At 37.3% G+C, this 23,185-nt stretch overlaps 2 protein-coding genes across 3 annotated transcripts; one reads left to right on the top strand and one right to left on the bottom strand.

The window, feature by feature from the left end:
• Nucleotides 15,012–17,966, top strand: LOC18790125 (receptor like protein kinase S.2). Its single transcript, XM_007225215.2, has one exon. It carries the CDS (start codon nt 15,293–15,295, stop codon nt 17,786–17,788), a length of 2,496 nt encoding a protein of 831 aa, XP_007225277.1. The 5' UTR covers nt 15,012–15,292; the 3' UTR covers nt 17,789–17,966.
• Nucleotides 18,086–20,589, bottom strand: LOC18791947 (probable calcium-binding protein CML22). Of its 2 annotated transcripts, XM_020554973.1 has the most exons (6): nt 20,325–20,587; nt 19,739–19,813; nt 19,103–19,339; nt 18,790–18,989; nt 18,529–18,703; nt 18,086–18,424 (listed from the first exon to the last, which is right to left on the bottom strand). In XM_020554973.1, exons 3-6 carry the CDS (start codon nt 19,287–19,289, stop codon nt 18,303–18,305), a joined length of 684 nt encoding a protein of 227 aa, XP_020410562.1. In that variant the 5' UTR covers nt 19,290–19,339; nt 19,739–19,813; nt 20,325–20,587; the 3' UTR covers nt 18,086–18,302. The 2 variants fall into 2 exon arrangements, with proteins under 2 accessions (XP_020410562.1, XP_007223706.1); XM_007223644.2 differs by lacking the exon at nt 19,739–19,813 and having other exon boundaries at nt 20,325–20,589.

Raw genomic sequence — 23,185 nt, 5'->3', positions numbered from 1 at the left:
GATTTTAAATCATCAATCAAAGGCTCCAAGTAGACGTCTATATCATTTCCGGGTTGTTTAGGACCGGAAATCAATAAGGTTAACATCATGAACTTTCGTTTCATGCACAGCCATGGAGGGAGATTATATGTAACTAAGATAACCGGCCAACAACTATATCTGCTACTTAGAGAACTGTGGGGATTGAATCCATCAGATGAAAGAGCCAATCTCAAGTTTCTCGGCTCATTACCAAACTCAGGCCATTTATCATCAAGAAGTTTCCAAGACGGGGAATCCGCCGGATGAGACATCTGACCGTCAATTGATTTTCTAGCAGCATGCCACCAAGTCAAACTCTTAGCTGTCTCATGTGATTGAAACATCCTTTTAAACCTTGGAATTGGGGGAGAATACCACACCACCTTCGCTGGCACACCCTCTTTCAAGATTGAATCTTTGCCTTCCTTCCACCTTGAGATACCACAAGTAGGACAATTAGTTGAATCCTCATACTCCTTCCTATACAAGATGCAATCATTGGGGCATGCGTGCATTTTCTCATAACTCAGCCCCAATGCACACAAAGTCTTTTTAGCCTCATACATGGAGGTTGGTATTGTATTTCCTTCTGGAAGCAAATCGCCTTGAAGTATCAATAATTCTGTAAAACAGACATCACTCATCCCATGTTTTGCCTTCAAATTATACAACTTCACTAATGCCGATAACTTCGTGTACTTTCTACAACCAGGGTACACTGGTTGATCTCCATCCCCAATCACATTGGCAAACTCATACGGATCCGAACCAAAATCACCAAAATCATTATCATCCATATCAATTTCTTCAGACACAAAACTGTACCTACTATGGCCATCATCTTCTTCAACATTTCTACTAGCATTAGTAGTTGCTTCCCAAGGTTCTCCGTGAAATGTCCAATTCTTATAGCTTTGGTCAATTCCATTAAAGTATAAGTGATCCCTTATAATTCCAACCCAAAACAACTTCAAATTAACACATTTAACACATGGACAACGGATATGTGTTGTAGTTAGAAGATTTTCTACAGCAAAGTTCAAAAATGCTTCCACCCCAAATTCATATGCCTTCGATCTTCTATCCGAGTGCATCCATGACTTATCCATCTCCGACACTATAACCTATTATCTATAATAAAGTGAAAATACAGGCAATGACCATCACTATAGCAGATTATACAATGATCTAATCGCAAGTAATACACAACAGAGACGACGGGTTTTAAACAAAAACAGACGTATTTGGCATATATAGACGACGGATTTTCAACAGTCGTCGTCTATTATAAGTAATACAAACGACGGTTTATGAAAAAACCGTCGTGTATAAGTAATACAACGACGGTAGTTTAAAAAAACCGTCGTGTAATCGTCGTCGTATGCCTTAAAATTCGTCGTGTCTCAGTTTATTTTCAAGAACACAAAACCCATTAAGAACACAACATATATATGAAACCAAGCAAGAAACCAACATATACATGAAACCAAGCATGAAAACAATAAATTCATTCCCAATTCAACATAACATAGGGTGATTAAAAGATACGACAAAATTAAATCCATTCCCAATTCAACATAACAGATAATGTAATCCATGAACCCATTAAACAGAAAATCCATGAACCCATACCTATAAGCACATTATTAACAGATCGCAAAGCATACACATAAAACCCTTTAACAAAACAACCTAATATCATTCAATGAATTTACAAGGGGAAGATAGGGTTTGTACTTACAGGTTGGACGAGCTCACAGATTCGACGGAGCCTGGAGAGTGCAACTTTTAATTAGAGCAGAAGTGAGAGAGCGAAATGTTATGTCGCGCGAAATCTGAAAATTTTAGGTTTCAGGGTTCGAAGTATAAGAATAAGAGCCAAATCTAAGAAAATTTAGGTCGCGCGAAAATTTTTAGAGCTCGCGCGTTTTAAAACGTCGAAAGAAAAACCAAGGCGAAAGTTCTACAAGTACCGACGTAAATTTAATATTCCACGACGGAAACTTCATTTTTCGAATTAAGAACGTAAGGCCGTTCATTTTGAAGCTTCATTTTTCGGATTAATTTTAAATTTATTTTGAATTTTTTATATAACGACGACTGAAAAACCACGTCGGTGTTAAGAAATTAAAGACGTTGTAAATTATATAAACCGACTTACATATTAAAATGACGTCGTTTAAAGCGTAAACCATGTCGTATGTTTTTCTGTACGACGTAAAATATGTATTCCACGACGCAACCACCGTCGTTAAAAATTAATACCCTAAACCCATAAAACTAAATTATACAATTTAAAAAATTAAGTTTATAAAAGGTTTTATGGTTTTAAAGCCTAACATATACTCTAGACTACCCAAAAATTATACTTTAAAAATAAACCCCAATAAATAACAACCCTAATCTCTAAACCCTAGACTCTAAACCCTAAACCATAAAACTAGAAGTGATTTTATGACTCATCAAAACAATTTTATTTTGGATGGTCATTTTAAATTTTTGTTATTCAAAATGAATTTTTTCAAGGTTTATATGGAAGAAAATATATCAATGACTTCATAGGAGTTGACTTTTCAATTTTCTGATTTATTTTAAATTTATTTTGAATATTTTGATATAAAAATAATAAAATATTCTTACCACAACAACAAACCACGTCGGTGTTAATAAATTGTAGACGTTGTAAATTGTAATAGACTACTAAGTCGTTAAAATGACGTCGTTAAAATGAGAAACCATGGCGGCTATTTAACTATACGACGTAAAATATATATTCCACGACTTAACCGCTGTCGTTACATAAACGTCGTCGATGATACCCTGAACCCTTAAGAAATTGAAGATGTTGTAAACCATAAACGACTCAATTGTTTAAAGAACGTCGTCTAACTATATTTTTACGTCGTATTTGTTTAAAACACGAAACAACAAAATACGACGGTTTTTGACTTTATTAGGTCGTTGGAAAAGTATTACACGTCGGTTAAGCAATTTGTATGTTTGTTTTTTTTTTAATTTAAGAAAACCTCAACAAATTTTTACATTACATATTATAGAGAAAATTTGTACATTATACATAAATATCAAGTGTTCAATAATTGCCCTGTTTAATAATTTGGAAAACAAACTCTGCCCATTCATTCCGGACTTCATCAATGGCTTCTTGGGGGTATGAAGCTTCCTGGTTTCCCTTGGCATACTGCATAAACAATGACTATTAGGGTTTATAAATAAAAAGAAATTCAATCACAGACGACGATATTTTTCATAACCGACGTAGTATATCCATTCAACGACGTTAATTTTACATGACCGTCGTTGATAATACAAAAAACGACGTGAAATGTATGAAGGTAATTTCTTCTTACCTTATTCTCAAACCCCAAGGAAGGATCCATGATGATGTCCCTCATGAAGCGCATCACATAATACCCGCATTCGACATTGCTGGGTTGCTTTGGTGTGCCTGAGAGAGTTTTCCAAATTACATTTTTACGTCCTGCTCGGGCTATGTGGGTATTATATATTTTTAAAGCACTGTTCACGATGTTTTTCGCCTCTTCGTCGACCACACGATGACCTGGCAGAGGATCCAGAAAATAGACGGTCTCCTTCTTTGCTCTTACAATCAGCAAGATCCAATGACGGCTGCACAAAATTAATATAAAAACGACGGTTATTTACAAAAACGACGTATTAGTATTTCACACGACGAAATAAAGTAGATAACGACGACATTATATATTTATCACGACGATAAATAAATACCGACGTGGTTAGTAGTTTCGAACGACTAAATAAAATAAAACACCGACGTGGTTAGTTTATAAGCTGTCATTTATTGAAAATCATAAAAACAAAATCCTAAGGAGACTAACCCTGGATTGTAAGGCATCATGAAAATCTGTTCACCGTCTGTCTTCTGAAGTCGAGCTGCTACCAGTCGTGATCTTTCAGTTATTGTGCCAGAGTTGGCACTAACTGTAGCAGGGTCGATAAAGCCAACCATGCTGCACATATTGGCTTGTTTCAAAACATCGTGTAAGTACCTAAATACATAAAATAATATAAACAAGTCAGCACAAACAAACACGACGGTTATGTATAAAAAAACGACGTATTATAATATTTCACACGACGTACTGAAATAGATGAGGACGTTATAATATATTTATCACGACGGTAGTTAGGTAAGACGACGTGGTTAGTTAGTTAAGACGACGCAATATATAAACCAACGAGGTATTATTTTAGAAGTACAAACCTCATATATACAGCCAATACAGTAGCTCCAATTTCTTCCATGCCTGCAAATTGTGTAATATCTTCAGGCAGGAGGAAGGTATCGCGCTCACCACCAAACACCTCCTTATCAATTGTAAATTGGAGTGTCTGATCCTCAGGCAGGAGTGTCGTTTTCACAAAACGACAAAGGGTTTTTAAAGAAGATGGCGCCTCCATATTTGAATAAGCACCAACTTCAATAACCTGTTTAAAGAAATAAAAAAAATGACGTGGTAATTCAATAAAGACGACGGTTTTATGAATAAAGCGTCGTCTGAAACCATTTAAACGACGGTGCAAAAACTGTCGTTTAAATATTTTATTACGTCTTAAAAAAAGTCCGCCGTCTAAGTTTTAAACAAACGACGGATTAAATAAAAATATCGACGTCTGAAATTTTGAAAAACAAATAAAAAAGGCAAAGTTATGTGAACATACCTTGTCGTCATGCTTTTCTTCATCTTCTTTCTCCTTTTTCTTCTTCCTTCTCTTCATCTCTTTTTTCTTCTTCCTTCTCTTCATCTGGCTGATGTTTCCCCATTTTGGCAGTATCATCCTCCAAATGTAGGGATCTCACATCACCTCCAGAGCAGCTAGCTTTGTCAGACATTGGATTTTTGGGGCTTTGGCTAATTCTTGGTTTAAGCATGCTTGGATCAAAATTGGGAATTAATTGGGAAAGCTGACTCAGGAAATGCTCCCTCTCAGCCTCTACCAATTGTTTTGTCCTAACCTCCATCCTTAAGGCCTCTTCCCTTGCCTTAGCCTCCATCTTTTTAGTCTCTTCTTGAAGGAGAACTCTTAAACTGTCCTTCAAACGGTCGTCAAAGCTCACCCTCTGTGGTTTGGGCAAATTGAAATATTGCCTTGGGGAAACACCAGCACCAACTCCTCTCACTCTGCCTGGATGCTCGAGGCCCAAAGCCATGGTCAGCACATCATTGCTGCCATCTACTCTGACTTTGCCTTCTGAGACTTGTTTCTGCAATTCATCCTAAAACAAAGATAAACAAAAAAACACACGACGGTTATTTATGTACAAACGACGTATTATATAATTTCACACGACGCAATAACGTATAAACCGACGTTATTATAACTTATCACGACGGTAGTTATACCGACGTGGTTATTTATTTAAAACGACGAAATGAATAAACAACCGACGTCTTATGTTATAATTAAAGAAAACAGAGTAGTGATTCCTATTTAGACCGTTAACGACGTTTTTAAAAAAGTTTCGACGTGGTAATATCATTCAAACGACGCGAAAATGAACCACCGACGTCTTATGCTATAATTACAGAAAATTAGTAGTGATTCCTATTTAGACCTTTAACGACGTTTTTAAAAACTTTTCGACGTGGTAATATCATTCACACGACGAAAAATATAACATACGACGTAATAAGAATAATTCACAGTTTAATAAAAATTTAAAACAGAGTGATAGTAGGCTTACAATTAATTTTGCTTTCTCTGCCACCTTTGGATCAGGGATGTTACCATGTTTGTCCTGTCTAGCTCTCTTCCATAAGGTAGATCGATCAATTTCTACCCCAGGCATGGTTTCCTCCAATTGATCCTCCAATCCAGCATATCCTTTTCGAGACAATCGATGATTGTACTCGAGTTCTCCCTAATCTGTGCATGTTGAGAATGCACAGACTCAAAATCTTTGGATAGCCTTGAAGCTACAAAGGCATCCCATTGTGCTTTCTCTATGAATTTATATGTTTCAGGGGGTTGGCTTAATTTCTCCCTGTCATTGGTGTATGGAAGGATATAATGCCTCGTTAGTGTAGACTTGAAATCCTTCCATTTCTTGGAAGCAGAAGCTAAAACAGAGGTCTTGCCCCCTTGGCCTACGACAAAAGCCATGTCAACTGCTTCCCAAATCTGCTCCTTTATATCCTTGGGGATTTGGGACCATTTCTTGTCCACAAGTGGGATCCTGGAGCGTGCCAACACACCAATATACGACTGCATCTCAATATGTGCTTGGCCAACACCTTTCCCCCTTTTATTGTACTCAACAATTGGCCTCAGTTTCTGAAGCTTTCTCTTCACAACACGAGGCATTGTGCTCATACCTCAACCAGTCTTTGAATCATCAGAGATTGTTGTCTGGCTGGTTGGTTCTGTCTCAGCAGATGATGAAGCAAACTTCATCTTCTTCGAAGACTTCATCTCCTTCGAAGACTTGTCTTGAGGAGCTACCATTCCAAGCTTCTTGGAGCCAGAATCCTTAGTTTGTTGTTGAGAAACCATTTTAACAGACAAAACTGCAAGTGAAAATATTTCAGGAAAACATTAAGAACACAAACGACGGTATTAAAAAAATACGACGTATGATATGATTTTAGACGACGCAATGAAATAATCTCAGACGTAATAAATGTTTAAAACCATTATTTATATAACGTCGTGGTATATATGTTCACACGACGTCAATAGTAATACACCGTCGTGGTAAACTATTATTTATATAACGTCGTGGTATTTATGTTCATACGACGTCAATAGTAATACACCGTCGTGGTATTAACATTCACACGACGTAAAACAATAAGATATTTTGTCGTCTATATTAGATACCAACCCTAGTTTCTTTTTCTTTATATTTTATCAAATAAGGGAAAAACAAAAACCATTGTTCAGAAAAATCAAACCTGCAATTAAACAAGCATATAAAAAAAGACTATTATTTTAAAAACAACTTTGTCAATTTTCAGACGACGCTAGAACAACTGACGAACCGTCGTGGTCTACCATCGTCTTATTTAGTTGAGGTAGTTGTCTTCAAAGTTGGAAACTTTCCCTCTTTGTCTGTATATTTTATCAAACTTGGAAAGAAGTAAAATGATTTTGGCCAGAAAAAAGGTAAAAAGATTTTTCAAACAAAAAACGTATGAACATGCAAAACAGTAACCAAAATAGTGAAAATGAAAGCTTACCTTTTGCGTGCAATGAAAGCAAAAGGAAGATGATCGATGTTTAAGTTCAGAGACGACGAAGAAGACGAGAGGAAGACGATGAGAAACTCTGACAATGCTCTGACAAGGAAAAAAGACGAAAAGGTTTCTCTGGGAGATTGAAATTTTTAATCGGGTTTGGAAACAGTGCATGTGTAAGTCGAAAAGTTGCTTACATATAAAACCATTTCAAAAAAATAATACGGCGGTTACATTTAACTACGTCGTTTTTAACTAACACGACGCAATATTTTTCGTTCGACGTGGAATCATTTCATTTAACGTCGTTAGGTTTAATATAACCGACGTGGATTTTAATTTTTAAATTATGAATAGAATTTTTTTTCCCGTGACCTTTCAGTTTATTTTTCAATTACAGTGCGTTATAAATAGAGTTTTTTTTCCGGAGGAAATTTAAAACGAAGGAAATTAATATTCTGCAATATGTAAAGTTTCTTTTTTGGATGACAGATTTAAATAAAATAAGAATATAAAAACAACTAATGTGTAAGTCAAGTAGACGAAAAGTTGCTTACATATAAAACCATTTCAAAAAAATAATACGGCGGTTACATATAACTACGACGTATAAATTACAAAATACGACGGTACATTTAACTTCGGACGTGGTAAATAAATACGACAGTAGTTTGTAGGTACCGTCGTAGTAAACTCAAAAATTAAAGTACATAAGTAATAACTCGCGTCATGGTAGATTATTTAACACGTCGTTTTTATTAATTTACCGACGTGGATTTCTGTAATATACGTCGATCATACCGACGTTGATTTTACAATTTAAACGGCGGTTTTTTTGTAAGGACCGCCGTTGGTTTTAAAAATTTATTCTATAAATTTGTCGCTTTCATTCATTTTCGGTTTACATTTAAGGTTCCAAGTTCTTCCTCTCTCAGTCTCTCATGTCTCAAAGACAATAATTTGGATGTCTTTCTCAAAGAGAAATTGAGCTTACTCGCATCAAATATATGTCCACAAGAAGAAGCTTGTCAACTAGCCTTCTCACTTCCTTGATCAAGCCTGATAAGACACTTAGTGCTTCTGAATACTCCTTGCTTTCCATCAAAAGAGATGCAAGCCTGCTCTCCACTCGTTGTCGAAGGAAAGTTCGCTTCTCAGGGAAATCTGAAGATCAGATGTGCCTGATCCTCTGCTTGATTTTCTTGCCTAAGAAGATCCGTCGGATTTGTGATAGCCTCTTCCTTTATCCGTAGAGCTTCAGAAGAAGAAGATGAGTTTCAAGAATGCGATAAAGAATAGAAATGGCTTCAGATGGCCTCTAAAGCATGAGCAATTGAATCAGTAGTTTCTGGGAGATATGATGAAGACATTGTCAATGCTTTGAACTATACAAGTCCTGCAGAAAGATATGTTAAAGAAACTGAAACAACGGCGGTTTTCTGTTCTACCGTCGTCTTTTCTCGTCGTCTATATTAAGTTAAGATGGCGGTAGATTTATAATTACCGACGTAGATTATTTTGTTAAACGTCGTTAAGTGTACTACAACCGACGTGGATTTTATTTTTAAATTATAAATAGAGTTTTTTTTCCCGTATTCTTTCAGTTTTAGTTTTCAATTCCAAAGCGTGATAAATAGATTTTTCTTTCCCGAGGAAATTTAAAATGAGGGAAATTAATGTTCTAGAATTTGTAAACTAACACGACGCAATATTTGCAAATCTGTGTCATCTGTTAAGATTATGATGTGGAACAGAGTTCCATCTGGTAAGATTTCGTAACCCTTGGGATCTCAGACAAATCTGATTATGTCGGCGGTGTTCTATATAAACCGTCGTGGTTATTTCAATTCTTGTCATTAAGTAGATCTACCGACGTAGGATAAGAAAATCAAAGAAAAAAATTGTTAACAAAAATTCTTATTAAGACGACCGTTAAAATTAAAGGTACGACGTATAAAATGAATAAATACGACGATAAATTTTATTGTACGATTTAAAGATAACGTCGTAGAACTATACGAGAATGACGTCGATATATTTATATTTTCCGTCGTTGTAAATTAATTTAATACGGCGATATTTTGTATTTTAAAGCCGTGGATTTGTTTGTAATTATACGGCGTCTTATACGAAAACCTCGTCGTGTTATTTTATGAGTAAAAACGGCAGTTTTTATTGAAATCGTCGTCTTTACTTTCTACGTCGGTCGATTCATAACTTCTGCCGTTCTTTGTTGGCATTGATTTTACACTGCGGAAATCTGTTTCAAATAGACGTCGGTTGTTTAATTATGTACGTCGTTGTTTTTGAACAGCCATTTGAATCTCCATTTTTTAGTTGTCTAAGGTTGTATTACACGACGGTGTTTTTAGAACCGTCGTCTTTTTATAAACCACGACGGTTTTCACTTAGACCGTCGTTGTTTTCTGGTCGTCTTTTTCACTTTTTGTAGTAGTGCCTTGCAACGTTTTTTCACCAGCATGCCCAAGACGCATATGCCATAACCTTGTGGTGTCTGTGCTATCTGCGTCAGCAGCTTCGGTGACAGCTGCTCCACCAATAACTGTACTACCCTGCAAGAAATACAAGTTATTTCGTCTTGTACCTTTCATCACCACCAGTGCCCCGTACACAGCTTTAAGAACTCCACCCTCCATGGTGATCTTGAGACCCTTGGATTCCAAAGCGCCCAATGAGATGAGATTCTTCTTCATATCCGGTACATACCGAACATCACTCAATTCTCTGACTGTTCCATCATGCATCTTCAAACAGATTTTGCCTATCCCTTGTGTTTTGCAGGCATTATTATTGCCCATCAAAACAACTCCATCATCCAGCTCCTCGAAGCTAGAAAACCATTCCCGAATGGGACACATATGATAGGTGCAACCTGAATCCAAAATCCACTCAGTTGAGTGACCATCAGCAGATGAACTAGCCAAAGCAAACTCGAAATCAACATCTCCAGATTTTGCAACATTTGCTTCAGAACCGGCTTTCTCTTTCTCTTTGTTCTTCAATTTGGGGCAGTCTTTCTTCCAATGACCCTTTTGGCGACAAAAGGCACATTCATCTTTAGCAGGAAACTTCCCTCGTGACTTTGAACGAGATTTTCCCCGCTTCCCAGATTTTCTTTCCTCTGTTCGACCCCTTGCAACAAGTGCCTCGGTTTGTGAATTTTGAGTCTTCTGTTCCTTCTTTCGACACTCATGATTCACCAATGCCGCAGACACCTCATCCAGTTTCACCTCGGATTTTTCATACAACAAAGTAGTTGTCAAATGATCATAATCATCAGGCAATGAATTTAACAAACATAGTGCCTTATCCTCGTCAGGAATTATCACATCAAGATTTGCTAAATCAGCAAGTATTTTATTATAATCATTGAGGTGTTCATGCATGGAAATACCTGAGCGATATTGAAATCGGAAGAGTCGTTTCTTCAAGAAGAGCCGATTTTCTGCGCTCTTGGTCATATACTTCTCCTCCAATTTCATCCATAACTTCTTAGCAGAAGTTTCCTTCATATACGGGTATTTCAACTCTTTATCAAGGAACGATCGAATAGTGGCACAAGCATGGAGATTAATTCGAGTCCACTGCTTGTCATCAATATCTTCTGGTTTATCCTCCAGAACCATATCCAACTCTTGTTGATACAACACATCCATAACTTCACATTGCCACATACCAAAATTATTGGAGCCATTAAATTTATCAACCTCTAACCTTGTACTGGCAATTGGATGTCTATTGGATGTAGGTGACGACGAAGACGATGTCGATTCCTTTTCCTTCAAAATTTCAACTTTTTCTCCAGCCATCAAATCTGCCCGGCACTATTCACTGCTACTGTAGCACAGCACTATTCACGGGGGCACTGTAGCACCGACACTATTCACATGCACTATTCACCCGTCACTGTAGCACCGACAGATTTTTCACTCCCACGAAACCCCAGTCGAAAAACTGGGCTCTGATACCACTTGTTGTGCGGAAGCGTCAACCAACTGCGAGTGAAAAATAAATAACAACAGGCAGGAGAAAAATAGAACAAAAAATAATCAACAAGAACAACACCAAGATTTATACTGGTTCGGCAATTGCCTACATCCAGTTTGGAGACGACGGAGTATTCCACTATAATCAATGAGAGAATACAATAGTGTTTAACCACTCAGAAAACCCAAGCCCCAAATATACCCAAGCTCACACACTCAAGAATATAAAAGGGATACAAATTGAGTACAATTTAGAGAGGGAAAAATAATCAACAATAGCAACAAAAGCTTAGTTGCCTAAACTATTATTTTTCTCTCTCCCAACTTCTCTCTTCTCTCATCAACTCTCGGTGCTTTCCGCTCTACATTTTTCCCAAATGCATGTTCCCTTTTATAAGCCAAACATTTGCTCTTCAACCACCCAACGGCAAAAGCAAAACACACAAGTCAAAAAGGTAAAAGTAAGCCATCAATGCTAGCCATTAATTTGTCTCCAATTTGTCTGCTAGCCGAAAGCACCGCAAGATGTCTGCCAGCCGAAAGCAGTTTTGCTTTTGACTATTTTTGAGCCAATCATCAACACGCAGTGGGACGGGGTACAAGAACCGAGAAGTTCCTATTTAGCTATTATGTTCGTGAGGCAAGATATGAGTGGTACCGGCCGATTTGTATTTAGAGATGAAGAGAATGCTTGGACGGAGGACTTCTTTCTTTCTACCATATATCATCATCTCAACCATTAATTCTTCTTAACCCTAGCTTTTATGTTGATCTCCTCCTTAGGGGCCCTATACTTGAAAGGCTTGTGGAACTTTATATAATGAGATGTTCGTGAACAAATTTTTACGCACTTGAAACAGTAAAAAGTTAAGTTACTTTTCTCATAAATTTTTCTATATAAAAAGTCTGGTGAGCAAGGCAAACTGTTCTCCTTTTATAATCAAAGCTGCTTTCATTTCTTTTGGCATTGCGCCCCCTTGTCACCAAAAACCAATCAGGAAAATATTTGTCAACTTCCTCCGGGAATGTTTATGTGTGCTGAATTCTTTTTTTCTCTTTTCGTGGTTTGATGAAAATAATTATATATATATCAAATTGAAATTTGCAGTTTTAACGATGTCAAAAAAAGAAATGAAGGAAGTGGTGTCAAACTAATATTATCGGATAGTTTTCCTTCTTTTTTTTTTCTCTGACTTCTGTGGATTAGTTGAAAGGTGCAGCTGGTGGGAGTTTAGTTGGCCCTCCCACCTCCCCAGTTTTGCGTTTTGGTTGGCATGAGCTATAAGCCTATGACATTCAACAGTCAAGACGCGTGTTATAGATTCCAATTTCGCTTTTCAAATTAATTGATGACAAATAGTAAAAGCTAAACAGTGACCCTTTTAAGACGGCCCAAAAGTTTAAATATATTGACTACAAAATACATTATATGGATTAGTCCCTATGACAGCCCAAAAAGATGACAAATAATCTTCATATGTGTCTCCATCCTTTTGATGTTACAAATTTCCGACTTAGTGTATTACTTGTAATTTATCTATGAAAGGGGTAAGACGTAAAATCTACTCAAACTTTAAAATTTTAAATTGTATATATGGGTTTAGTCAATTTGGCTAGAACGGATGTGCTCCCTACTCTGCATCTAAGTTCGAATCTCCCTCTTTATAGTTCAAATTTAAAGTAGAATATCGTTTGTATTTTGAAAAGAAAAAAAAAATTCAAACCTTCCTATGCATTAGGAAGATGCTTTACAATTCAATTTATTTATTTGTCAATGAAGCAAGCTATACATGAATTGGATCCTACACTCCATGAACCTGATCATGTTTGGAAAATTAACTTTGATGGTTTTGTATATCGTGATAGAAGACCAGCTGCTCGATTCATTATTAGGAATTGCAAAGGCCAGATGAAACTTGCAGGTGCAAATTCCTTTGGGTTTTGCCTCTGTTTTGGAAGCTGAAACTTTGGCATTAAAATATGGACTTATTTGGGCAAAGCAGTTAGGAGGATTAGCAAATATTTGTACTGAGGGTGATTCGTAGGTTGTTATTAAAATAGTTGAACAGCAATTGTAGCCCCTTGACGTCAACGGCTAGCTTGTTGCAATATTTCAACATTCATTTTATTCTGCGTACTTTCAGAGAATGCAATATGGTGGTAACTCGTGGTCATCAACTTCCAAATCTTTATATTTGGTTTAATCATATGCATCATTTTGTAGCTTTATGGATTCTGAAGCATTTTCATTCAACGAAGCAACGTACGGCACACGATCGAAGGTTTAAAAAGTGACATTATTAAAACCTTAACTATAAAAAAATTCTCCGAGGAAGAAAAATCCGGAGAATTACAACAAAGTATCTACCCCAATTCCCTAGGAGTATCATCCAATAATAAAGAAATAAGATTCAAACTTAGACGTTTTCCAACAATGAGAAGGAAATACGAATTAGCTTATGCATATATTCTGATATGGAGGTTGTTGGTCTTAGGTTCAACCGAAAGAAAGAAAGAAAGAGGCTGAGAAGTTGAGATATATTAGAAACAGCCACAAAATTAGGTTACCCAATCACCAAACACAAACTACCATGAATTCCAAAACCCACTCACTTAAATATTAAATTATCTGCATAAACTTTTGGCACCATGCATGGTCCCAAACCATCAAATGGTCCCATTGCTATTGACTTTTATCCCCTACCTAACCACACTGATTCCGCCATCGGTTGTGATTCAATAATAATATTATATATAGCTCAGTGTTTGCATAAACAAAATCCATTTTCTTTTTTCTTTTTTCTTAATCACTTGAATATTAAGAAAGATGGTTGATTTGACCCAATTACAAAACCCATTTGCCCAAAATCTCAATGTTGTTTAATCTCAATGTAAATTGTCTGCCATCTATAAAAGCAAAGCACTAATGGCTAGTCTAGAAAACAAGGATGTCATTCATACATCTTTTTTGCTTCTACTTTCAATTACGCCAAATATTGTTTGTAATTTGCCTAATTGGATGGAGGGGTTCTCTTCTGCCGGCAAATTGAGATTTGTGATGAGTCATTCAGGTCAGGTGCAAAGTGGACCACAGCTAATCTAGATGTGATATGAAGTGGACTCGCATCCCACATGTATGCGCTCCAAATTGTCTCATGTAGTTAAATATGTCAATTTGTCTTTCAAATTGATGGGTATTCTTTATCTATTCAGTAGACATTGCTTTGCTTGCTAGCAAAAAATAACAGAAATGTGACAATTTTGACGGTGAGAAGTAAATTGGCATGTCTTAAAATATTTAGAGGGCATAAAACGGGATCGAAAGTCATAGCTTCGAGAGCGATTGCTAAACTTTTCCATTTTTAATTTTATATATATATATATATATAAAAACTCAAAATCCTAACGTTTAGCCGTAAACCCAATTACACAAGATCGTTTTCTTTGAAAAAATGTTTTACATAAAGCTAATGAACATTGAGATGGGATGAAAAAGAGACAAGGCGAGCTGTAAGCTTGTCTCATTCTGAGAATAATTAAACGGCGATTAGACTTTTCCGTGTTTTTTAATATTCTTTGTTTTACATTAAAGTCTTGGTGATTAATTAATATGTGAAGAGGGTCGCAATTTGGGTCCCTTTCTGATAATTAACATCATGATAGAAGCCGAAGATGAAGCATGTCCCCACGCGCTTTAAAAGGCCAAGTATGAAAAGTTAATATGTTCTCTCACGTGAAAACATTATCGTGGATGTTTGTATATGTTCCAGAAAAAGATCGGCTTAAAGAATCTTCTTTATTACATCAGTACGGGGTAGGTTCCAATTCGGCAGGTTGATGCATTCAATTCAACCATGCAACCTAAGCATGTTGATAAAATAAACGCACCACAAAGGCATCGAGCATGACAATTTCACATTACATGCTATAAACAAATCCAAATTCTCCAAATCTTGCTCACCACCTTCCTTCATGTCCAACTAGTGCTTCTCCAAGCCATAATCTCCAGCCACAACCACCGTCGCCATGCAGCTGAACCGTCTCTGCTTCGTTTTACCAGCTGACTTCAATGAAATCGAGCCGCTGGATTGCCAAAAGCTGCAGAAACCCGCAAAAGAAGAGATCAAAAAGAATCCTCGTGGTTATTGTACGAGTCATATTCTTGCTTTCATCAAGGATTCACTATGCAGGCTCTATTATGACTTGAAATGGATCCATTTTTGTCACCACGACGGTACACGAAGGAAACGGCACTCGGGTGTGTTTCAAGACATGGATGGGATACAACTTCAGGATAAGGCTGGAGGAGACAATCCGAGGATCTTTAGCTTTTCCGAGCTTTATATCGGTTCTAATGGATTTAGTGAGGATGGAGTTTTGGGAAGTGGAGGATTTGGCAAAGTGTACAGAGCAGTTCTGCCAAGTGATGGAACTGTGGTCGCTGTTAAATGCTTGGTGGAGAGAGGAGAGCAATTCGAGAAGACTTTTGTGGCTGAGTTATTGGCTGTGGCTCACCTCCGCCATAGGAACCTTGTCCGGCTAAGGGGATGGTGTGTTCATGAAAACCAGTTGTTTCTGGTATATGACTACATGCCCAACCTTAGCCTTGACCGCATACTTTTCAGGAGGCCTGAAAATATAGGGTCAGCGCCTCTCAATTGGGATCGTAGAAGGAACATAATCAGTGGCTTGGCAGCAGCGCTTTTCTATCTGCATGAACAGTTGGAAACTCAGATCATTCATCGGGATATTAAGACGAGTAACGTGATGCTTGATTCCCATTACAATGCTCGGCTTGGTGACTTTGGCTTGGCACGGTGGCTGGAACATGAACTTGAGTACCAAACAAAGACACCATCAATGAAAAATCACCAGTTTCGGCTCTCAGAGACGACCAGAATTGGTGGAACAATTGGGTATTTGCCACCTGAAAGCTTCCAGAAAAGAAGTGTTGCTACTGCAAAATCTGATGTTTTCAGCTTTGGGATTGTTGTGCTGGAGGTGGTGTCAGGTAGGCGGGCAGTTGACCTCACTTGCCCAGATGATCAGATCATATTGCTCGACTGGATCCGAAGGCTATCTGATGAAGGGAAGCTTCTACAAGCAGGGGATAATAGGATTCCAGATGGGTCTTACAAGCTTTTTGATATGGAGAATTTGTTTCATCTTGCGCTTCTTTGCACACTTCACAACCCGCAATCTAGACCAAACATGAAATGGATTGTGGAAGCACTTTCTGGCAACATTTATGGAAAATTGCCGGTTCTCCCATCATTTCAGTGCCACCCTCTGTACATCACTTTATCCTCTCCCACCACTACCAGCACAAACAACGGCAGCACCAACACCAGGTACACAATTGCCACTACCAACACAACCATTTCATCTATTTCATCGACTTTTGTCACAGCCACTGGAGAAACCATCTATGCCACTGCTGAATATGGAGGCAGTGATGTCAGCTCTTCTGAAAGCTTCCGTCAGAAAAAATCAACATTTCCCATGATAGAAACTCCACGAGAGATATCCTACAAGGAAATTATATCTGCCACAAATAATTTTGCAGATTCTCATAGGGTAGCAGAGCTGGACTTCGGAACAGCCTACCAGGGCTTTCTTAACAACCGTCATCATATCCTGGTGAAGCGGCTTGGCATGAAAACATGCCCTGCACTGCGGGCACGATTCTCAAATGAACTTCAGAACTTAGGAAGGCTCCGCCACAGAAACCTGGTTCAGCTCCGTGGGTGGTGCACCGAGCAAGGAGAGATGCTTGTTGTCTATGATTACTTAGCAGATCGCCTCCTGAGTCACCTGCTTTTCCATCATGACTACAGATTTGGCAATTCCATCCTACAATGGCATCACAGATACAGCATTATCAAATCGCTTGCTTCTGCCATTCTTTATCTCCACGAGGAATGGGATGAGCAAGTAATTCACAGAAATATTACCTCTTCTGCTGTTATTCTTGATCCAGACATGAGCCCAAGGCTCAGTTCTTTTGCCCTTGCTGAATTCTTGACACGAAAAGAACATGGCCATCATGCAACTTCTAACACAAGCAGATCAGTTCGTGGGATTTTCGGTTACATGTCACCAGAATATATGGAATCTGGGGAAGCAACGCCGATGGCTGATATATACAGCTTTGGCGTCGTAATGCTCGAGATCATTAGTGGACAGATGGCAGTAGACTTTCGACGGCCTGAGGTGCTACTGGTGAAGAGGGTCCATGAATTTGAGGCACGCAAAAGACCATTGGAGGAACTGGCAGATATTAGGTTGAATGGAGCGTACAATCACAAAGAAATGATGAGACTGATTAAACTAGGAATTGGCTGTACACGCTCCAATCCACGATTAAGACCAAACATGAGGCAGATAGTAAGGATACTTGATGGCAACGACAAATGCTTCATGGAAGATGGGAAAAAGGAGGAAAGTACGAAAGAATGGAGGCAAATGAATGCTTCTTCCTTGTCATTAATCAAGAGGATCCAAGCTCTAGGAATACAATGAAACTCACCCAATCGGCCTAACAGAGGGACAAATAGATAATATATATATATATATACCGAAAGCTCTGATAATGGAGAAATTGATTTCTCTGTTTATCTTTTGCACATAAGTTTTGTATTTACTCTTTTAAACTTTGTGTAACAAATTAAAGAGCATCATGTCTGCACCTTTTTTTATATTATTTTTTTGTGAAGTAGCGTAGCTCTAAATGGGTACAGTCCATGCCATATATAACGCCATGATTCACAGATACAAAATTTTCTCCAATTTTGTTTACAAAGAACACAGAAGAGCAGATACAGGAAAAAGTGAAAATACTGTCCATCATTTAGTTCTCATAGTGATTCACAAGATTGTTCAAACTAGTAAAGAAAATAATACATTAACTAAACATGATAGAACAGCTAAACTGTTTTATACAAACTTAAAATGCTCTAGAAATATATACATATATAAATGTATCAATCTGACCTCATTTGAACAACTGCTACTGCACCCATTTCTAAACTGTACATTACTTGCTTGAACTTCGTACTGGAGACATTTCTTCATTTGTGTCAATTCCAACCCAATCGATGAAAGCAAAGAGGAACTCCCTGAAACTGACCTTCCCACGTTTGCTCCAATCCATTTCTTCTGCAACAACCCACAGATAAACAAAAATGGATTATGAGAACTTTAAAACCATATGGAAGAAAGGAAAAATACCAGTTTAACCATAATAGCAAACGAATTAATACTGAATCGAGTCCTGGTGACATGTGCAGGAGATTTCTCCAAAGGAGAGGCCTCATTCAATGCCTTCACCATGTCTGTCTTGTTCAGTTTCCCATCACCATTTTTATCCAGAAATGAGAATACTTCAATTACGGTGTCAAAAGTTGCTTCAAGCTGTGGCGAATCTATCTTGGATGTCTGAAACAATCCCCAAGACATTATATATACAGACATTATAAATTTGCTTCCAAAGAGAGAAATAAAATAGAGTTTATGGTGATTACATTATGAGAGGATGAAGGTTCCTTTAATAGATAGATGAGGCATAGAAGAACAATGAATTCATTGAATTGTATCCCTTCACTCCCATCCATGTCACATGAATGAAAAAGATCCTCAATCTCCTCCGCTGTCAGATGGAGTTCCAGTTTCTGTAAGCATTTCTTCAGTTCCTCAAGGTCAATAGTTCCATTTGAGTCCTCATCTATGAGAGACAGAGAGAGAGAGACGGGGAGATAAAGAGAACTTTCAGTAAACCTCCATGATAGCATCTTAGAAAGGTGAAAACCTTAATAATTCAAACACCTCAAAACTTACCATACTGTTCAAAGACATCTCTTATTTTCTTGAGTTCCTCCCTGAACTGAGGGAACCTCATGATTATGCTGTCAATTGACTTGAAATTGCTACGGCCCAAGGAACCTCTTTTAAATTCAACCATTTTCTTTTCAAGCTTTGCATCCAACCTGCTATACTTGTTGGTTGAACCACGACAACAAAGCATGCTTCCTACTTTGTTTGATAATGACTTCAGATAAGGGCAATGAGATGTGCCTTTACATAAGACATTAGGAAGAATCAATTTAAGCTCAACAAGAAAGTTCAAATCTATATCCTGTTCTGTATTTACTTATTTAGTGATCAAAATAATAGTGATGATATTGGTGGAGAGGGGCTAGTGATGATAAGCTGTTTATAGTTGTGAAACTAGTGATGAACATGGTCAAATGGTTGTTTGGGATGGTCCAGTAGCTAGTATCTCCTCATTAAAGGCATATGGATATGGCATAGTGGAGAGTAAATGTGGCGAAATTTTCTTATTAATGGAAGTTTTTCAATGCCAAAGTAGTTACAGATGCAGAACTTCCTATTCCAAATACGTCTAACTAGAAAAGCTATTAACAAATTCTGCATTACTTTTGGTATTACAACTGAAAGCTTCAACTCACTTACATGTACAGCCAATACGTTCTCACTTAGGGGAAAAAAATTGTCTACGACCTCCTCAAATTCACAAACTCCAGCCCTCTAATAAAAACGAAAATAAAATAAGAAGATGAAGAAAAATGAAGGAAGTTTAACTTCCATTGTTCCCCTTTACTCATTTTGATCAAACCTGGTGAAGAACGAAACCGCGTCTTCACAAAGAATTTATCATATATAACACTACCATTTATCTTATTACAGGACTGCTATCTTACTCTCTTGTAAAAAAAAACACACAAACATATGCAAGGCATAATAGAAGCCTAAATTAACTACATCAAAGCAATATAAACCAAATTGAATCACACACTATAATACAAAAATTAAATGCAAACAAACAAACAGAACAAGCTGGCTATGTGAAAAACACCAAACAGTAACAGAAATTCAAATTCAATCGAAACATAATTGAAGCCAGAAACTTTCTGGAAATGCCCAATTTCAGATTTTTGAAGAAACATTTCATGGGTTTCTTCCAAAAAACAGTTACTAGTTAACAGCTAAAGAAAATCAAACTACAAATATCAAAAGCAAAGAAAGAGGGACGACTAACCTGTTGAAGTTGAACCCTTCATGGAAGCTAATTACGCTAGTTCTTACAGGAGAGCAAGGCAGTAGTATCAAAACAAAGCAACGAGAGAAAGAGAAAACAAAGAGTACCAGCACCTACCCACCAAAAGCAAAAGAGAGAGAGAGAAAGGGTTTGAAAGGGAGCGAAAAATGGGATGGTAAAGTGGAGATGCCATTACGGCTTTTGAAGACAAAGTATTGCTTAAACCTGTTTTTAAAATATCAACGGCACATTTTCATCAAAGAATATGTTTGCTTGGACTCGACTTTACAGTATACCACATTATGCCACAAGGAAGGAATTTAAGGCATAGATAGAAAATTGCAACTAAAATCAACAGGATATGTCAGTGAGGATATTTCGAACAAAAACAGTTTACAAAGTGCAAAGGAGTTTATAGCTCAAGTGTTCAAGAAAATTTATTCATATTTCTGAGGTTATGTGTTTGATTCTTTCGTATTCAATATTACATGTATCAAAAGGAAAAATATGTATAACTAAGCATGCCTCATTGTAAATATAGTAGGGACAAACAATTGTGCTTATACACTGAACATACCCATATAAACACGTATTTGTGCCACCAAGAAAAGATAACAATGAGACAAATGACATTTCACTTAGACCATCTCCAACCATGAAAGGACTAATCCTAAATTTCCACCTTTCAAAATATAATTATTCATGTATTATTCGAATTCAAACAATTTTTTCCTCCAACCTTGCAGGACACCATTTGGCCTGGAAGGTTGGAGATGGCCTTATGGTTTGAAAAACAGTGCTACATGGATTACCAGGTTAAACTTAAATTATGGCTTCTTGAAAATAATGTACATATATGGGCTTTGAGACCCATAGTGACAATAGTGGTCTCACCATAGAACGAAGGCTTTAACCATTTGGGCTTGAGTTCACATCCATAAAGGAAAATGAAGCATATATGTTTCATGCCGGGGCCAGTGTCTAAAAGGCTAGAAGGCAGGCAAATCGACATGTATAAAAATAAAGGTCCATGCACATGGAAACAATCTGATTTACGAATATACAGACCGCTGATGGTACAAATTTACAAAGGATGGTACATTTCATATTAGCTAAGCAGAGAATAAATTTTTAATGAAATGGAAAGAAAAAAAAAAAAAAAAAAAGAGGGTTTCCATTTCTAAAGGAAAAGCTTGAATTCATCCAATATTGCTCATCATTGCTTCTTGCCTCATGTTACATTCCAAGGGCAACGAGTCTCCATTGCCAAAGAAGGGCCTTTGTCTTTTCTTCATAGCAGCAGCCAGTGAACTCATATCCATTAGAGCAGCTCCAGCGAGGGAGCCCAGCCCGAGGCGAGGGCAGGAAAAAAAAAAAAAAGTCGCTCCAGCGTACAGCCCAGGCCCGGGGGTGGTGTGGGACCCACCAACTCGGGCCAGCCCGAAGGCGAGACCAGCCCGAGGTCCAACTCGCGTGTTGCTGACGTCAGCCTCGCGTCACGCTGACGTCAGCGCGCCAGGTCCAAGGTACGCTGCCACGTGTCGCCTCCCCAGCCTTCCGATCTGCTTCTCCAAATTAATCCAACGGCTGAGGCTTTTTTGGGCAATAAAAATATGAAAAAAAATCGTAAATTTTTTTAAAAAATTCTAAAAAATTCTGATATTTTTTTTCTATAAATACCTATCAATACCCTTCACTTTCAACACCAATCCTCATACATTTCATTATACTTCTACTATTATTCACTCTTTACTCAACATTTTCCTCTATACCTTATTTCCATTTTCAACATTTAAGTAAATGTCTTTGTCCTTTTACTTTAATTTATTTTTATATTACTCCATTTACTTAAGTTTACAATGTAAATAAGGAAGTACCCCCCATTTGGATTCAAATAAAAATACTAGAAAATCAAATTCCCACCAAATCAAAATATGAAAAATCGGTTTTAGTGCAAAATACTATTTAGGCTAAAAATGATGGCTCATTAAGTCAATATATATACTTCATATTAAAATCCCATAAAATCAAGTTTTCTTATTTGATGTGTAAGGAATAAAAGCCGCCAAAAATTATCTTGAGAAAATAATTATTCCGAAAAACCATTTTTCATACTTAGCCAATATTGCACCTCCGCTAAAAAAATTATGGGTCCGCCCGTGTCTATAAATACCAACCAATACTCTTCACTTTTAACACCAAATCCTAATTTTTTTTTAAATGAATACCAACCAATACAACTAATAAAATAAAATCTTATCCGATATGAATAGTATTGACACGTAGGAACCCAAAAATCTTATCCGAAAATATTATCCAAATTAATTATTTAAGTAAAAAAAAGTTGTGAAAAAACAAAAAAATGAATAGTAATTACCCTTAGCCATGGCAATGGGTGGAAACTCAAAATACTATTTGCAATGGCAACCACTATTCACGTGAATAGTGGCTGCCCTAGCTCCCCCCTTGCCATGGCTAAGGGCAAATGGGTGGAGTTGCTCTTAGAGAAACAGGGATTCCAGTTGATGTCAAGCAGCTATCAACAGAGCAGTTGCCAATCCGAGCCAGTACAGTGGAGGCATTTCTGTTCTCTAAAGCGGCAGCAATTTCAGACAAGCAAGGCTTTTAAATATCAAGCCAGTAAAGCGTATAGCCGCGTGGCGATACTTTTTAAATATATTCGAATATTTTAATAGTATAGCCGCGCGGCTATACTTTTAACTCTTTAAATATATATTTTTAAATATTCGTATATATTTAAAGAGTATAGCCGTGCGGCTGTACCTTTTAAATATTCGTAGACTCTTTAAATATTCATATATTTAAACAGTATAGCCGCGCGGCTGGACTATTTAAAATTC

Source organism: Prunus persica, chromosome G1 (genome assembly GCF_000346465.2).
Source record: "Prunus persica cultivar Lovell chromosome G1, Prunus_persica_NCBIv2, whole genome shotgun sequence".
Taxonomy (NCBI): Eukaryota; Viridiplantae; Streptophyta; class Magnoliopsida; order Rosales; family Rosaceae; genus Prunus; species Prunus persica.
The sequence above is the reverse complement of the archived record's forward strand: the minus strand, read 5'-3'. Positions and strand labels throughout refer to the sequence as shown.

Excerpts from the sequence above, each read along its gene's own strand:
- LOC18791947 (XM_007223644.2), bottom strand. The coding sequence starts at position 20,346 with ATGAAGGGTTCAACTTCAACAG. Across the intron at positions 18,990-19,102 it reads AGATGTCTTTGAACAGTATG|ATGAGGACTCAAATGGAACT; the intron begins GTAAGTTTTGAG and ends TGTCTCTCATAG. Across the intron at positions 18,425-18,528 it reads TGTCACCAGGACTCGATTCA|AAGAAATGGATTGGAGCAAA; the intron begins GTATTAATTCGT and ends GGGTTGTTGCAG.
- LOC18790125 (XM_007225215.2), top strand. The coding sequence starts at position 15,293 with ATGCAGCTGAACCGTCTCTGCTTCGTTTTACCAGCTGACTTCAATGAA.